The sequence below is a fragment of the Carcharhinus amblyrhynchos genome, chromosome 4, assembly GCF_965287045.1.
Source record: "Carcharhinus amblyrhynchos chromosome 4, sCarAmb.v2.hapA, whole genome shotgun sequence".
Classification (NCBI taxonomy): domain Eukaryota; kingdom Metazoa; phylum Chordata; class Chondrichthyes; order Carcharhiniformes; family Carcharhinidae; genus Carcharhinus; species Carcharhinus amblyrhynchos.
Genome location: NC_137327.1, coordinates 47,775,084 through 47,794,413, shown reverse-complemented (window position 1 = coordinate 47,794,413; position 19,330 = coordinate 47,775,084). Strand labels below are relative to the sequence as shown.

The window sequence follows — 19,330 nt, the reverse complement described above, 5'->3', positions numbered from 1 at the left end:
GGACTCCCTGTAAACCAGCCAATTTACCATTTCTCCCTTCTGTTTCATATCGTGTGTTAATCATTTTATTTCCCCTGCATCTAATTTCTACTTTTAAATGCTTTTTTAAAAAAAGGGACATTGCAGTGAGATAGTACAATATCTTTGGTTTGTGGAACTGATTCAATTTAAGAATAAAAAGATTTCACAAGGTATTTTTTCGCTATGCTGCTTCAGCATTGAAGCCAGGCGTCCTGAGGCAGCCAGCTGTGTCTAATTACTTTTCATGTGTGCAGCTGGGTCATACAAACTTTCTCTGACCACTGAAGAACCTGGATAGAAATTGACTGCAAAGCTGCAGTTTAGAACACAGAAAAGCTAGCCCTAATTCCCCATCCCTTTTCCAGGATTTAACATGTATACGTGCATAATAATGGTCAATTTATAGAATTGTCTTTGAAATTTGTATGTAGTTTAATTGGACAAAATTATTATATTGTATTGTCTGCAGTGTGCAGGATGCACGTGACTAACAAGCTGTTCCCAAAGTCCAGCAACGCTCACATGCCTATTACTTTCCCCAAATATTTCCCATGTTAAATATTATCCAATTTACTCCTTGCCACGCTTGTTAGAATCATTTATCTCTTTCCTTTGGGCAAGTGCCAACCTAACAAGTGTCAGTACTTTGTGAAGTTGTGCGATGATAAGGCTCTCCACAAGTACAAATCTTATTAAGTGTTATGATGTTGCCCAGAGTGGTACATTTACTTGACATCAGGCACTCTATTTCGGACCTCTTCCCAACTATTGCCTGAAACCTGTCAAAGTTAAAGAAGGTTATGTGAAAACAAAATCATAATATTGTCAATCAATGTTGAGATGATTGCTAAATGGTAGTAGCTCAAAATGAAACTTCAACACCCTGATCACTGGACTGAGAAAGGTTTATAAAGTGCAGAATGGATAAGGAATAAAATAAATGAGTTGTTTGAGCATTGCATTCAACATCTTTAAGAGATTATCCTCTGCAAAGCTATAGGGTTCTTTGATTTGGACCATTGCTCATGTTGATTTGAATTTTTTTAGCAACAATTTTCGAAGTAAGTGTGCAGTAAATTGTGCGTACATTAGTTTATTGTCTCCCTACATTTCTTGACACCGTATTTATGAAAAAGCTTCGATATGTGAAGTGCTGTGCATGGAAGGACAGGCCTATTTCTTTCCTTGGAGAAAATGGGACCATTGCCTACAGAACCTGCTGGGAATTCTCAGTTGGAATAAGCTGCAGACTGACGATAAGTGTCGCTAACATCACTCAGAGAGCAGGTGACTGCAAAGGCAGCTGCTGAACTTGGAATAAAGAAAACTAAAATATCAAAGAGAATTATTCCAGAATTTATTTTCACCATGATGCACTCTCTGCGTTCTCTGTACCTCTACCTCCCAGCCCTGATGCTGATGGCCGACTCAGACTGGGGTATAATTAAACTTGGATGCCTTATTAGAATGTCATTATTTTGTACTTGTGTTTTGTTCACAGTGATCGTACACACGGCATTTACTCGATAGGCATCCAATCCGTGTCATCATGTCACAATCCCTGCCCCTGCCTGGGGTTGTCGAAACCATTGGCAGTATCCTAACTGTCTCATCCACCCTGCCCCAATCCAGCACTGATTTTTGTTTGAATCTTTATCTTCAGTTTCAGAAAGCAGTACGCTGGTTGAGTGAGCCCTAAGAAGAAGAAAGGTTTCCCATTCCCCCTTTTCTAAAGAAATTACAACCAAATTCTTTCTTCCTTAGTTCATGGCTGGGATTTTCTGGTGCTGCTGAAAGTGAATGGAGTTTTGGTCGGAATGCCAAATTTACCATTCCCGGAACAGGTCCTGCCACGAATGAGACTTAGAGAATTCCATCCACCGTTTCTTTGGTTTTGCCTGCTACAGCACTTCTCTTTCCCACCTTGAGTTCTCTCCTTTCTTTTTGCCCTTTCCTGTCAGTCAGCCTCTTGTCTTCTGTTTCCCCACGATCTGAGGCAGACATTCATTTGCGTAGCACCGAGGGCTATTGCCTGTGCAGCCCATGCAGAATTGTCCAATGATAACAGTGTGGAGTGGATCACTGCAAGCTTGAAGTGGAAAAAGTGAATGAATGTTTCCCCCTTTGTGTGTGCTTGTCTTCCTCCTCAGCTTCTCCATTTTATGCCTTGCTCTCATTCTTCCTGTCACTCTTCCACAGCCTTTTCCCTATAGCTTGTCCCAGCTCCTGTATATTCAAGGTCCTGATTCCCCAGTCAGTAGCTCAACTTACTGCCCTACTTAGAAAACAAAACAGAAGAAAGGAATGGGTGCCTCCTGCTTAGGACACCTCATATGGCTGTAAACACCGAATGACGTTCCTGTTTACTCTGTGTACATGAAACAATTCTATCACTGTTTTGGTACAGTGCAGCATTCAGTGTGCCAATTTGAATTTGTTCCAAATTGATCAGACAAATGTTGTGGCCCCACTTCTATTTTGATTTGACCGTGATCAATTTGACACAATGTGGGTGTGGGGATTTTCACCAACATGAATAGGAATGATGTAATGTATAGTTAGCTCCATAGGGAGATGATGCTTAATGTAATTTTGAGACCTTTTACCTTCTCAACCAGTTTGACAACTAAAAAAGCTAAGTGTGTAATAAGTCAGCACAGGAAGGAACTGAGACAGTCTCAGAAAAATAGAGTCTTTTGTCCCAACATATTCCCAATGTTATGAATTCCTTTTCTAATCATTACCTTTGCTCAACATGCACTGAATAGGAATGTAAGGTGAGCTGCATGTTTTAAGTTGGCTGTACAGTTGGTACAACTTCATTCAGATAGGAAGCTAACCATTTTCACCCCTTCAGGACCGCAAGTTTTCATGTGACATTTTAAGGAAAAGTAGGGAGATTCTCCCATTCACTACGTATTCTCAATCCAAATAAAAATGATTAGATTATTTATCATATTGTTGATTGTGCAAATTGGCATTAATATTACAACAGTGACTATTCTTCAGAAGCACCTCAATGACTGTGATGTGATTTGGGATATACTGGGGTTGAGAAAAATCCTATAGTAGTGAAAGTCCTTTATTAAACAGAATACCGAGGATACAAGCGTGACTCCGATCTTCTGTTGGTCTGTCATTTTCATTCTTTTTCTTGCTCTCAGTCTGACATATCTGTCCTTGGTCTACTGTACTCTTTCAATAAAGCATAACACAAACTTGAGATACAGCGCCTCATCCTTCAGTAACAGCCTTCTGGGTTCAACATTGAATGAAATCATTTCAGGTCATAAACCATTTTCCCCTAATTTGTTATTTCCTTTGCATATTTCTGTTTTTCTCTAACGCTTGTTTTCAGACAGCAGTACCACCTGTTCCAGCACTGCTTTTCGTTTCCTTTTTCCTTGCCCCTTCCCCTCACTATTTTCTTTGGCCCGATAGCAATGATAGGCAATATTGGCCAGTGAGTGGGTTACATGAGTGACTGTACTTCATACAAGTGGGCTGCGTGATTGAAATCGGGCTTCTCCACTCAGCATGACCCCATGGATAAAATTAAATACATTCAATGCACACCAAATATTTAAAAATGAATTATAGAAAATGCTTAATTATTCATGTATTAGTAGAACTATCAACATCAAATGGTATAAACAAAAGAAATATTTGTGCTTTGATTAGACGCAGAGGGAGTGCACGGCTCTCGCAGTCAATGTTGCGAGCAATCAGCATGCACCTCACTTCACTTGTCCTTGATTTATATGTGTTTCTTTAGTTGCACAGTAGGAAAAAGAACAATGTGGGTCAAAACCATTGGAATCTGGCAACCCTGCATGTGGGCAACGGTTAACAAAATGTCTCGTGGGCTGCATGCAGCCCAGAGCTTGCCCATCACTCCCCGATAGGATTAATTTTCCTGTCATTCAATTTCTCCTATCTTTTACCCTATCACACATCTCATTTTATCCATATCTCAGCCACTTCTTGTACAAAACCTGTTTCATCTCCAACTTCTCCCAGTTCTGATGGAAGCTGACACAGCTGAAAGGCTATCCCTAGTCTTCTCTACACAAATGCTGCCTGATCCGCTGAGTAGTTTCAGCATTTTCTGCTTATTTAGAGGATTGGTCGTCTAGGATAGAGGATTGGTTGTCTAATAGGAGGCAGAGAGTTGGTATCACTGGGTGCTATTCTGATTGGCGGTTGGTGACGAGTGAAGTGCCGCAGGGATCGGTGCTGGGGCCTCAGCTACTTACCATTTATATAGATGATCTGGAGGAGGGGCCTGAGTGTAGGGTAACAAAATTTGCTGATGACACAAAGATGAGTGGAAAAGCAAATTGTGCAGAGGGTGTGGAAAGTCTGCAGAGGGATCTGGATAGGCTGAGCAAGTGGGCGAGGACCTGGCAGATGGAGTACAATGTTAGCAAGTGTGAGGTTATCCACTTTGGCAGAAATAATAGTAGGAGGGATTCCTATTTAAAGGGTGAAAAGCTGCAACATGCTACGGTGCAGAGGGACCTGGGGGTCCTTGTGCATGAGTCACAAAAACCCAGTCTGCAGGTGCAGCAGGTGATCAAGAAGGCGAATGGGATGCTGGCCTTCATAGCGAGGGGGATAGAATATAAAAGCAGGGAGGTCTTGCTGCAACTGTACAGGGCACTGGTGAGGCCGCAGCTGGAGTACTGTGTGCAGTTTTGGTCGCCGCACTTGCGCAAGGATATTTTGGCCTTGGAGGGAGTGCAGAGGAGGTTCACTAGGCTGATACCAGAGATGAGGGGGTTAGACTATGAAGAGAGACTGAATAGACTGGGTCTGTACTTGTTGGAGTTTAGAAGGATGAAGGGGGATCTTATAGAGACGTATAAGATAATGAAAGGGATGGATAGGGTAGAGGTAGAGAGATTCTTCCCGCTTAGAAAGGACAGCAGGACTAGAGGGCACAGTCTCAAGAGAAGTGGGGGGCAGTTTAGTTCAGAGTTGAGGAGGAACTTCTTCACTCAAAGGGTGATGAAACTCTGGAATTCTCTGCCCGTTGAAATGGTGGAGGCTACCTCGCTAAATATATTTAAGACACGGGTAGATAGGTTTTTGACAGACAAGGGAATTAAGGGTTATGGGGAGAAAGCGGGAAAGTGGAACTGATCCACCTCAGATCAGCCATGATCTTATTGAATGGCGGGGCAGGCTCGAAGGGCTAGATGGCCTACTCCTGTTCCTATTTCTTATGTTCTTATTATTAATTTTCTTGCGTAATCACAAATATCTGCATACAAGCAGCGGGTTCAACATCTGGTATTCATTTGGGCCTTTTGCCACCTCTTCCTGTTTGTTGAATTTTAAGGAAGGTGGAATAACATGATTAGAAAGTGTTCTGATCCAGTATTTTGCAAGTGCTGGCTGGGACATGTGGAACTCATTAATTTGTTCATGTAAAAGCTTGTTATTTACCGTAAATGGAGGACATTACATCTTCTTGTCCTGTCTTTCATTTCATTCCTCCATCATTTTATGTTCTTCTCTTCCTTTAGCAGCACCATGAGCACTGTAATCCATTCTGGTTATTTAACCAAAAGGAGATGCAGGCCTCGAGTTGCCAGCTTTTACAAGGAGATGCAGAGCTAAGACTGATGTAATTACAATTGACCTGCTGTGTATCTGCGGCGTTTTCTATCAACATCTAGAAACCAATAAGTTAAGGTTTGAAGTTCAGTCCCTTCACCAGAACTGCTTTTCAACTTGGCTCAAGTTTGCCTGCTGTCTCTCAAGGAATGGATCTCAGCCCCACTCAATATCACTCCCAAATGTCTTGGCTGTTAGTGAGAGGCATATATTGGTATTTCATAGCAGAAAGCTTGGCTTCTCCTGTCATGCATGAATGTGTTAGTGCACCACTGAACACCTTGCAGTATATCACACTATGCACCACCAATTTATCCTAATATAATGGGCTAGACATTGGTCTTATATAGCAGTAAAAACTGGGAAGAATCCTAAGCAGAATCTAGTAACTTAGCTCCATTATAGTTAGTGGAATTGAGTAAACAATATAACATTTTGGAATAGAACATAGAAAAACTACAGCACAAACAGGCCCTTCAGCCCTCAAGTTGCGCTGATCATATCCCTACCTACTAGACCTACATATAACCCTCAATCCTATTAAATCCCATGTGCTCATCCAGAAGTCTCTTAAAACACCCTAACGAATTCGCCTCCGCCACCACCAACGGCAGCCAATTCCACTCACCCACCACCCTCCAAGTGGAAAAACTTACCCCTGACATCTCCTCTGTACCTACTCCCGAGCACCTTAAACCTGTGTCCTCGCGTAGCGACCATTTCAGCCGTGGGAAATAGCTTCTGAGAATCCACCTGATCTATACCTCTCAACATCTTATAAACCTCTATCAGGTCACCTCTCATCCTTTGTCTCTCCAGGGAGAAGAGACCGAGTTCCCTTAACCTAGCCTCATAAGGCATGCCACCCAATCCAGGCAACATCCTTGTAAATCTTCTCTGCACCCTTTCAAAAGCTTCCACATCTTTTTTGTAATGAAGAGACCAGAACTGCGCACAGTACTCCAAGTGGGGTCTGACTAGGGTCTTATAAAGCTGCAGCATTATCTCCCGACTCCTAAACTCAATCCCTTGATTGATGAAGGCCAGTACACCATACGCCTTCTTGACCACATCCTCTACCTGCGAGGCCGATTTAAGAGTCCTATGGACCCGGACCCCAAGGTCCTTCTGATCCTCTACATTGCTAAGAGTCTTACCTTTGATATTGTATTCTTTCATCTCATTTGATCTGCGGAAATGGACCACTACACATTTATCCATGTTGAAGTCCATCTGCCACTTCTCCGCCCAGTCTTGCATCCTATCTATGTCACTCTGCAACTTCTGACATCCCTCCAGACTATCCGCAACCCACCAACCTTCGTGCCGTCGGCAAATTTACCAACCCATCCCTCCACTTCCTCATCCAGGTCATTTATGAAAATTATAAACAGCAAGGGTCCCAGAACAGATCTCTGGGGCACTTTTTTAAGTGTAAGTAAAAATTAACCTTTTTTTACTCCAGTAAATACAAAAGAATAGCATCCCCACTGGACATGAAGCAGCGGTTGCCAGTAGTATAATAAAAGGCAGATGAATATATTTTAATTCTATTTCTATGTTTGTTCAATTAAAGTTCCAAATTAATTTAATTACTCTCTGAATTAATTAATATCTTTGAGAAATCAATTTTGAAATCTATTCATAAGATATATATATATGCACACACACTCTCACACTCACACACTCTCCGTCTACATTTGTGTGCATATGAATATATAAACATAGAAACATGGAAATTAGAAGCAGAAGGAGGCCATTTGGTCCTTTGAGTCTGCTCTGCCATTCATTATGATCTGATCATCCAACTCAATAGCCTGATTTCCTCTCCCAACTCCCCCACCCAACCCATATCCTTTGATCCCCTTCTCTCACTTCTCCTCAAGTCCTATACCTTGTTTTTTGGCTGGAGCCAGGTTATTTCTTTTAAAGCTGACCTCCACTGTGGTGTCCAACTCTTTGATGGACTAAATGATTGGTAGAGATCGTATTATGAATAAATGGAAACCTGACCCAGGATATTTCGCACATGCAAACTAAAAACAAATTTGAAAATGGGGAACATTACCTACTTTTCAAACATTACTTTTGACAAGTCGCAAGTTTCTGAACCTTAAGGCTCAGAATGACTTTGTGCGTCTTTGTGAATTTAAGTGGAGGTGGGAAACGAATGATTCTTTCATGTGGTGTTTGGTATTAACCACCTTGTTTTTGCAGTTTATTGGAAGTTATTTTTGATTTGCTGTGCTCCCTTTTTGTCCTTTATCAGTTGTACATTATTTCTTAAGCTAGAAAGTGGAATGCAACCTGTTCTTTTCCCTGACTTTTAGAAAAGCAACACTTCAGCAGGTTATTGTGAGCCATGACTAATTCAATGATTCTGTTCCTCCTTTGCTTTAGGGAAACAAAATACAGTCAATTCTTCCCCAGTGTTGCAATGGAGAATAGAAACTCGAACCTCTGTGGTCAGACTACCTGCTAAATTGTGGTTCAACTTAGATTTTCTAAAACATACTGTAACTTTTGTTCTCCTGTGTGAAGAAATTTCACGTAACAGTTTGGGATTATTAATAAACAAATCATAAATCCTGTGTAAATAATAATTCTAAAATATTCTTTTATATGAGATCCAAATGTCAGCTCGCCCCATGTCCTGATGTGTGCAGGGAAAAGTCTAGTTAATTGTATGCAGGTGAGATGTCCAACTTTAACAATGTCCAGCCCAGTAAACTGTTTGAAATATCTGTATTCAGTGGGAGCCAGATCCCAGCTGACCTGACGGAGGCAATAAGCACAAGATTAGGCCCAAACATTGTCCTGGGTATATGATGCAAGTCACGGTTTTGATTAAATTATCAAAAGCCAGAAGCTAGTGGTTCATTTGATCAGTTTGCATTCAGCAAAAGTAGCATCACTCCAGTAATTATAAAAACTTTAAGATTGGAGCTGCACTTCTGTTGAAGAAACAAACCATGATTGAATAAATAAAAGTGCATGTAGTTTTGCAGAAAGGAGCCTCCTCAAAGGCTCAATTTTAAACTTGTGGGCTTTTTAAAAGGGCAGTAATTATTGCATTTCCAGTTGGATCCCATGTGTAAACATGTTTCGAATGAATCACTTTAATGTGTCGTGAAAGATGAATTTGGAGTGCCACCTAGTGAAAACATTAAGTTAGCACAATATTGCAAACCTGAATAGATGCATGTTTCAAATATATTGTTATCACTTTGCATAAGGTTCCTTTGCTGATATTTGGTGCAAATGTGCAGTAAATTTAAATGCATGGATCTAGTAAAAATTAATTACTAATTCAAGTTTCTTGACTTGCAACAATTTTTGAACCCTTTAAAATATTAATCTCGTGTGATAATAATGTTCTTTAAGGATGTGTCATAAATTGATGTTCATGAAGTGTATATCAGAAATTTTGCTAAGAATCCTTTAGCAGACCTCTGAAGCCTGTAACCTCTACCATCTAGGAGAACAAGGGCGGCAAATGTATAGAACCACCACCAGCATATTCCCCTCCACTCACTCACCATCTTGACTTGGAAGTATATCACCGTTCCTTTGCTGTCGCTGGGTCAAAATCTTGAAAATCCCTCCCTTCCAACACTGCGGGTGTACCTACACCAGGCAGACTGCAGTGGTTTGGGAAGGCAGCTCACCAACTTTCGGAGGAAATTAGGGATGTGCAATAAATGCTGGCCCTGCCAATGACATCCACATCTTATGAACAAATGAAAAAAAGCAAAGTAATGTTCAGGGTTTAAGTACATTTTCTAGGTTTGCCACCTGACATGGCACCAAGTGGACGCTGTACCAACTGAAGTGCTGTGCTGTACAGTTGCGATGTTAAACGCCTGCCAATCTGCATGTGAGGGCTTAAATATTCTGACGCTGTTCGAAGAGCAAGAAGTTCTATCATTCTTCTGACCGTTATCCTCCCCTCTACCAATGTCACCAAAGGTTGATTACCTGGCCATTTCTCTTTGATATTGGGATATGCAAATAGCTTTTGCATTTACCAGGGCCTGAATTATTACAATTCAAAGTAATTCATTATGTGAAATGGTTTTGAGTCATTTCCAAGAAATGAGACAAAATGCCATATAAATGAAGATTGCTTTTTTTTTAAGTTTATACATTTTCATTCCTCCCCCTTAAGTAAGTGAGGGAGGTCTTTTACCGCAGTGGGTAGCATCCCTGCCTCTGAACCAGAAACTCCGGGTTCAAGCCCCAACCCAGGGCTCGGTGGCTAAGGGAGGTATATTCGTAACGAAGCCAGTCAGATTGAGTATCCACCTGCAAGTCCTTCCAAAACAGGCAAATGGCAGGTGGTACGAGCGGGAGAAATTCCTGGTCAGCCATGTGATGGAAAGAAAACTCCAGCCCCTACCATCAGTATCCATAGCTCCAGATTACAAAATGCAAGTAGAAAGAGCACACTTCCACAGCAATTCAGACTCTGAATAAACTGTCACACACCAAGTGAGATGTGCATAATTTCACAAATCGAGTATTTTATTGCATGGTTGTGCAAATGCAAAAGATCATTGATGTAAATTATAGCTTTACTTGTAAACTCTGCTTCTCTTTCTGTCCCCTGAGTTCTACTGTTGTCCAGTTCCAATGACTTTGATCTTTTTTAAAACCAGGATGTCAGCCCACACACTCCGGAGTTCCTATTTCCCACGGCAAGAAGCCTTGATATGGAGCTCTGTTCAGTCGCTTCAAATAGACTGTTGGCTGCTAGTACAGAACACGTTATTTGGTTCCCTCTTTCCCTACTTCTCTAAAATACTTTAATCAGCAAGGATGAGACCAGAAATTCATGGGGATACAATTCAGGAAAAAATTGACTGGCTAGGTTTTCTTCTCTCTTGACAACGGCTGAAGGGTGACCCAATTGATTTTTTAACATCATTAAGGGTTTTGTTAGAGTGGATACAGAAAGAGTGTTTCCTCTTGAGAGGCAGAGCTTAACTGGAGGCCTTCAAGTTACTAAGAAATCGAATTGAGAATTCAGAAGAAGCTTCTTTATCCAAGAGTGGAGAGGATGTGAAACTCGCTCCCACAGAAAGTGGTTGAAGTGAATCATATAGATACATTGAAGAGGGAGCTAGACAGCAAATGAAGGGAAAGGGAATAGATGGTAGATTAAGATGGCAATTTCAGTGAATGTTGGAGTTGGACATAAATGCCAGCATGAGCAGATTGGGCCAAGTGGTCTGTTTCTGTGCCAGTATCGTGTTTCCTCCAGGTGCTCTGGTTTCCTTCCACAGTCCAAAGATGGACAGGTTAAGTAAACTGACCATGGTAAATTGTCTCTAAGTGTCCCAAAATGTGTAAGTTTAGGGGGATTTAGCCATGGAGATGGGGAGGGGGGAGGGATGGGGGGGGAGGGGGAGGCGGAGAGACAGTGGAAGGGCCATGTAAGGTATTCCATCTGAGTGAGTTGGTGCAGACTCGATGGGCTAAATGACCTCCTTCTGGATTGTAGTGAGTTTTGACAGCTTACAGGTTTTGCACTCTGTCACTGCTGGATTGGATCCTGTCATTTTTTGGATGACTTCCAACATCTACACTATCTGAAAGGAGATATTCAAAGCACCTGCATTTAATTCTTTATCTGTGAAAACTTCCTTAGACTTGCTTTAATATGGGCAACTGTGTCTCAAGTAATCTTGAAGCTAATTTAATTTTGCAGCTGTCTTATTTTGAAATTCATTTTACATCGTGTGGGTGTCTCTGGTTTGGCCCTTGAGATTTTGGGCCAGATTTTACCAATCGGAGACTAAGTGCAGGATCCAGACGTAAAATGGATCCGAGCGTGGAATCCTTGTTCCAGCAGCGCCCATATGCTTTTTGCCAGTTGGACTTTAACCTGGTATTGTGAGACTTCTTACTGCACTCATTGGACAGCCTGCAGCCCTTCCTGGCCTTCCGCTGGCATCTGTGGGGGCAGGCTTAGATGGATCTCTGGTGGGGGGGTGGGAATGGACTTGGGAGAATCTCCACCACCCCCCAAGCAGAGATCCATCTGAGCGCCCCACCCTCCCCCACCTGCAGAAGGCCAGGAAGGTGCTGCAGGCTGTCCAACGAGTGCAGATCAGAAGTCTCACAACCACCAGGTTAAAGTCCAACAGGACTTCAACCTTGTGTTGTGAGACTTCTCACTGTGTTGACCACGGTCCAACGCCGGTGTCGCCACATCAACGAGTGCAGGTCAGAAGGATGATGGAGGGACAGCAGCAATCCAGGTAAGTTGGGGGTGTGTGCTCTGCCGAGGGGGGGCCTGCCTCTTGGGGGGGAGGGGGCCTGATCACAGGGGACACTGCCTCCGTGGGGGGTTTGACAGTGGTGGGGGCAGCTGCCTCGGTAGGGGGGTGTGCTCTGCCGAGGGGGGCCTGCCTCCCAAGAGGTTCAGATCACTGGGGGCGGGTCTGCCGGGGTGGTTAGCAGGGGGGTCTGCGAAGGGTGTTCGAGGATGAGCTTCGAAGGTTCCCCTGCAGAAGAGGAATCCGCTTTGGATTTTTATTCTGCAGGTGGATAGCGCGGATCTGAAACGGAGCCAAAGACGGTAAAGTGGGATATGGCGGTAGAGTTGGGCACGTGGTTCATTAAGTCGATTTAAATGCATGGTTTTAGTAAAGGTGCAATCTACTCGGTTTCGGGTCCAGATCGTGTTATAGGCCCGATGTCCGAATTTACTGCGATTTTGCGCCCAAAAACAGGCACGAAGTTTTGATAAAATCGGGCCCTTTGTCATTGTTCACTTCAGCTTGCTTTAATTCTGATAGATCTCACCAAAGCACAGTTGAGCCACCTTGTCTTTTACTTCATTTATTTATTTCGCTCTGATCTCCTCAAAATTGTTCCCCTCCAATTGATAACCCTGAACCCAGGCTTCCCCCAGGACAGCTGCATGGTCAGCCCACCTGTATTAACTACTACTGTGATTCGTATCATGAATTTATCTTCTCACACTTATTTCGAACAACAGTGACTGCACCGCAAAGATCTTTCATTTTACAGTGAAGTGACTTGGGATGATGTGAAATGTGTTATATAAATACAACTTCTTCCCAGACCATCATTTGCCTTTCCTTTCCCCCCACATCCGCTGGGAAGATGAGCAAAGCACAGACAAGCCCCACTATGTGTTCAATTAGAGTGATGAATCACTTTATGAACACTTATGCTGTAACAGTTGTTTTGCGTTGTGCTGCCTTATATTCATCATATGTCAGTTTTTGTTTTCTGATTGTGGTGGGAGTTTGTGTATAATTTCTGTAAGCAGATCCTAAAAACCATTGTCTCATCAATGCCAGACTAATTGTGACAGCCACAATTTCATTGCTAGTTGCTCCTTGCTAATATATACCATCTTTCGTAGGATGACAAAGATCTGGTGCCTGAGTTTGTAAATGCCGAAGGATTGACATGTCTAATCAAAGTTGGAGCAGAAGCTGATCAAAACTACCAGAACTACATCCTGAGAGGTTAGTAAATATTCTGCCTTTATCTCTATGCAGCTAAAAGGGCTGCCTCTACCTCTACAGCTAAGAGGGGTGCTCCGTTACATATTGTTCCAGAATCATTTTGGTTCTATGATCATTTTTTAAGAAAAAGGGATTTGTTAAACATAAATTAGAATTCCGATTAAGTTTTGGTACTCTGTGTTAGCAGCACAATCATTTAACCTGTATTATAAAGGCAATTGTAACCCCAACAGTCTGTGATAAAAACAGAAAATGCTGGAAGATCTCTGGAGAGAGAACAGAGCTAACGTTTCAAGTCTGGATGACCCTTTGCCATTCTGTGATTCCTGTTTAATATCTCTAAATGTGATTGCTTTGACCATGACGGTGGTCATTAAATAGCTTCTTGTCCCATTTCTTCTGGTTACAATGGTAGTTGAAGACTGAAATTTCGGGACAATGTATATTCATGATTCAGCTCCAGAGCAGCTGCTCTAAATATCTCAAAAATAAATTCAAAAACGCCCATCAAATTAAATCCAACAGAGAATAGTCTCCTAATTTAAGCTCAGATATAAAGCTTAGCAAGTAGGTCTGAGCATTTGGAGGCCATTTGTTGGTTGTAACTGCCTTCTGGGGGCAGGTTGTGTAACTTATAAAAATTGCATTAAAAATGCTCTTTTGGCAGCCTACCTCTGCTGCATAACCACGCAGTGCTCCTAATTCAGTCTTTACAACAGTTCCTATCTTTACACAATCTATTTTTTCAGATGTGCTCAAAATGAGGAATGATGACCGGCATGAGCAGATTTTAAAAAGAAAATCCCTGGCTTGTCCTTCCAATTTAAATCTAGGCAGAGCAGAAGGTTTCTTTAAGGACCAACAGTTGAGAACCACATCACAATAGGTGGATACAGCTATTATCCATAGGATTTTATATTTGACAATTATGCTCTTGGGAGTTTTGTGCTGGATCCAAAGAGACAAGTTCATTCTGTAGCTTTATAGTTTACAAGGAGGAGCTAAATTATTTATTTGCTTTTTCTTCCTTGGTTTTGCAATTTTACTGCCCTCATGATGGTCAAGATTTAGTATTTTTCCCCTCAGAATGAATGTGGAGAGCAGGTGGCAGAATTATTGATAGAAACTTGCTTGAATATATGTCTCCAACATTTGTTACTCACAACCTGGTATCATGGGACTATGGAACTCTGGTGTACTTGCTTCCAGCAACATTTATAGCCAAGGTTAGATCGATCTGAATTTTATGTGTAGTTGTGTTTTCTAGAGATATGATAACAAAGTTTCAAATCCGAACAGGCCTGTCAGATGTGAATTTTTTCATTAATTATCCTTGTTTCCAGATTATTATTCTCCGGAAGTGATTCTTGTTCTCATTTACAGTGTTTGTTACAATGTTGATTGGCTGCCCATCAGCAAATGGTGTTGTCAGCTGGACTTCATCCATTGCATTAATCTGCTTTTTTTATTTTTCAGAACATTTTGACCATTGTGTTTTGCCAACATTTTTTTGTTTTGATTTTAGACGTGCATTTGCACATGTATTTTTTTATTTGCCCATTTGCTTGCTTGCTTGCTTCTTTGAGTGGGCTATTTGCACGTTCTTTTTTTAAAATGTCTTCCCATTGATTGGCTGGGGTGATCTTTTATATCATAGTTTTTCTTTTAATTAGTTTACAGGTCATTTAATCCTTGAACTCCATTCCTGCACTTAGAGTTCCCCTTTCCTTTCCCTTCCAACTGAATATTTGTTACTAAATCAATATCCCAACTGTCATTCCTTAGGTTTGAAGAAGGTTCTGTTCAGAGATTAATTGACTTGCTCTATATTTTTTATATTTCAGTTTTTGTAATTCCCTGCTCCTTTTTGAAAAAGTTTGTCATAGTCTCTTGGCTCAATTTTCTTTTCTACATAATTTTGATGTTTCCTCTTGAGTTATTCCCTATACCCCATGATCTTCTTATGTGAATCATGGGCTCCAGTGCTTAGGTTTCAGTACTTCTTGCAGCAGTTTATCTTTGAATAATTTTATGTAACAGTTCTGCAGCTCCCTCTAATGTTTTACCATTTCATTACATTTGTAGTTATTTAGAACCTGCCATTCCCTCAGCCTCTGCTACATGCTCACAATGACCTTCCCCACATACTAATGTGCCAATATGAAGTCTTTATGCTACTCTTTGTGTTACTTCCTGTGCTAAGCTTCTATCATACTTTTTTCATGTTCCCTCTTTTATAGTTTTGCTACAGGCATTTTTCCTGACTTAGGGGCTCAGTAAATGTTTTTTATAGTTTTGAGTTTGATCTAATCTCCTTGTTCATCCACGAAGCTCCAGCCTTTTCTACCTACCTTTTCCCTTGTCTGCTGTCTGGCATATTTTCAGCTCCAGGTTTAGTGCTTCCTATTGCTAATCTACAATTTTGTTTGCTAGCTTTTCATTGTGATTATTTGTTTCTTCTGATTCACATATTCATGTCTTCCATTTTTATTTTCCCACAGTGAGTTTACTGAATCAATGATCCCTGTTTCCCGAACCATATCTTTGGCACTTCACCTCATTACCCAGAACAAGGGTTATTTTGCAGTTTTCTCTCTGAGAGGGCCAGAAGTCTGTGGAATGCTCTTCCCCAGGAAATATTGGGAACTGGATCATAGAATATATTCAAGGCAATGTTAAACAGATTTTTGACAGACAAGGGAGGCGAGAGTTATGTGTGTGGGGGGGTGGGACGGGAGGAAGAGAGACAGGAAGGTGGAGTCCACATCACAACCAGATCAATTATGATCCAATTGATTATGATTGGAGCAGGCTTGAAGGGCCGAATGGCCTACTCCTGTTCCTAAGTCCTATGATATAGAGTGATGAGCCAATCTTACTGAACATACTGGAAATGAAGAAAAAAATATTTTCGTCACAAACATTTTCCAGTTCAAGTCTATTTTTGTATAATTAAAATCCTCTATGGATATTACGTTTGTTAATATCTCACTAATATAGCTGCAAACTTTGACAACTATTTCCTTTCTGCTGTTGAACTGTTGTTAACTATCTCACATAAAGTTATAGTACTATCATTCCTGTGTAAGAGGTGACTGTGTTCTCCATTTGCAGTTTGGTTTAACATTGCTGCTTTCTGTCTGCAATCTTGTAATTTCCTCAAGTAGGTGTCCAGTGCTCTTCAAAATTATTTATTGGACAGGATTTTGCCACAATGCCCCTGATGCTCAGGTTAAATGATTGCCACAAGACTCACTGTGCGGAAAACGATACCTGGCCAAATAGCGGCCAGGTGACAGATGGAGAATTGGTGGGCTCTCAAAGCTGGAAGGCCAATAGGAGATCCTCCAGCTCAGGAGAGAGAGAGAGACATCTCATGTTCTGATGTGCTCTCTTTCCAACTTCTTAAAGTTTTAAATCTAAAAATGGATTGAGCAGCAGTGCCATTACTGTCAAAGTAATGGAGTCATCAGACCATAACAAGTAGGAGTCGGATGTTTGGCCCTCAAGCCTGCTTCGCCATTGAATGGAATCATGGCTGATGCAACATTCCTCACCTACACTTTCCTAACCTTTCCCCATAACCCTTGATTCCCTTCCTGATCAAAAATCTATCTATTTTAGCCTTAAATATATACAAGGACTCTGCCCCATGTACTCCCTCCAATAATGTGGATTCCAGAACTGCACCCAATACTCTAGCTGTGCCTTAACCAACATTTTATATAGTTCCAGCATAACCTCCCTGCTCTTAAGCGCTATGCTTCAGCTAATAAAGGCAAGTGTACCATATGCCTTCCTAACTGTACACCTTTGATCCTCGGTGTTTCCCAGGATCCTGCCATACATCATGTAATTCCTTGTCTTGTTTGTCCTGCCTAAATGCAGCACATTAAGCTTAATATTGAATTTCGTTTGAAACCGATCAGCCCATCTGACCAGCTCATCTATATCCTCACTATTTACCACCCTACCACATTTTGTATCATCCACAAACTTGGTGACCAGTTTTCCTACATTTAAATCTAAATCATTTATATAAACACAAACAGATGGACACTCTTCTGGTCTGAAAAAAACCCCGCAGCCATCGCCCTCTGTTTCCTGACACTCAGCCACTTTTGGATCCAATTTACCAAATTTCCTTGAATCTCATAGGCTCTTAGCAAAGCTATCAGCCTCCCATGTGCAACCTTGTCAGAAAGCTTGCTGAAGCCCAAGTCCCCCCTCCCCCAGAACCAGTCACAGTGCCTCAGAAATCTGATGCCCTCCTTCTTACATTCTCTGGCCATGCATTCTAGTGATAATACCACTACTAGGCCATTATCGCTAAATTATTAATTCAGCTAATGTTCTGGGGACCCAGATTTGAATTCTGCCATGGCAGATGGTGGAATTTGAATTTAAAAAAAAAATGGAATTAAGAATACTGATGACCATTGAACCATTGTGGATTATTGCAAAAACCCGTCTGGTTCACTAATGTCCGTTAGGGAAGGAAATCTGCCGTCCTTACCTGGTCTGGTCTACATGTGACTCCAATATGGTTGACACTCAACATTGAAATACTTCAGTGCGTGGCAATGATCATCCTTGAAATGCAGCACCAATATTTCACTTCCTGCATTGAAGTGCTGTACTGTCAATGCGCCAAGCTATCCCTATGGCGACAGTTACAAAAAGTGAGTTCATAGGTTTTTATTTAATTTTATGTTTTAACAAACAACTAGGGATGGGCAATAAATGCTGGCCAACCAGCGATGCCTATGCCCCACGAATGAATAAAAATTCAATCACTCAATCCTTCTAGCATGTGGCACCGAGACTAATCAGGGCCACACTCCTCTTCTTAACTATTTTATTGGTACTACTACAAACTATGACCTTTGGCCGTTCACCCTTTCACTAAAGAATGTCCTGCAGCTGTTCGGTGACATCCTTAACTCTGGCATCAAGGAGACAACATACCATCCTGAAGTCACGTCTATGGGCGCAGAAATTACAAACCACCTCCCAGTCTGAAAAACATGCATCCACCTGTCACTGAAACAATTTCTTATTCATACTGCCATTTTCACCAGAAACCCGTGAGCTTCCATCTTCTTAAAAGACCCCAAGTGTGGCACGTTGTCAAATGCATTCTGGAAGTCAATAAATAAAACATCAGTGACGCTACTTTGATCGATTTTTCTATTAACCCATCAAATTCAATCAAGTTGGTCAGATGTGAATTGTCTTTAACAAATCCACACTGACTTTCCTTGATTTAATCCATGTCTGTTAATAATTTCACCACCATTGATGCTAAACTGATCAGCTTGTAGTTTCTTAATTATCCCAATCCCCTTTCTTGAGTAGTAGAATAACATGAATAACCCTCTAATCATAGAATCATAGAAACCCTACAGTGCAGAAAGAAGCCACTTGGCCCATTGAGTCTGTACCAATCACAATCCCACCCAGGCTCTACCCCCCTATTCACCCACTAATCGCTCTAACCTGCGCACCTCAGGACACTAAGGGGCAATTTTAGCACAGCCAATCAATCTAACCCACACATCTTTGGACTGTGGGAGGAAACCCACACAGACACGAGGAGAATGTGCAAACTCCACACAGACAGTGACCTGAGCCAGGAATTGAAAACAGGTCCCTGGAGCTGTGAAGCAGTGCTAACTATTGTGTTACCTGCTGCCCTAATCCTCGGGTACTACTGCTGTAGCCAATGTGGATTGTGAGATTGGAACCAATGCCTCTGTCATTTCTGTCTTTGCTTCTTTCAGTAACTGAGGATGCATTCTATATGGGTTGGGTGATTTACCAGTTTTCAGTAATGCTAATCTTTCTAGTACATTTTCTTTATTTCTGCCTTGTCCATAAATTTCCTCTCCTCATTTAGTATAACCTTCACATCATCCCCTCCTTTTGTGAAGACAAATGCAAAATGCTCATTTCATACATGTCATCTGCCTCTATGTAAATATGGTTATTTCTCCTTGGGTCGTCAACAAGGTCCAGCCTTTCCCCTTGTTAACCAACATGATCTGCTTTAGTTGTTGACCGGGAATCGCCAGCTGTAATGGATGGCTCACACTCAAAACATGAGCTTTTCTGTTCCCTCATAGATGGTGCCTGAATTGTTCAGTAAATCTAACGCTTCTTCTGTTCATGTATCAAATTTA

General features: G+C 41.5%; 1 protein-coding gene across 5 annotated transcripts in view; it reads left to right on the top strand.

The window, feature by feature from the left end:
- fhod1 (formin homology 2 domain containing 1) overlaps positions 1-19,330 on the top strand; it is a 329,870-nt gene that overhangs the window by 156,001 nt on the left and 154,539 nt on the right. For all 5 annotated transcript variants that reach the window (XM_080187106.1, XM_080187105.1, XM_080187104.1 and 2 more), the window contains exon 5: positions 13,043-13,148. In XM_080187106.1, coding sequence (XP_080043232.1) covers positions 13,043-13,148 — 106 coding nt within the window. The remainder of the gene's footprint in view (positions 1-13,042; positions 13,149-19,330) is intronic.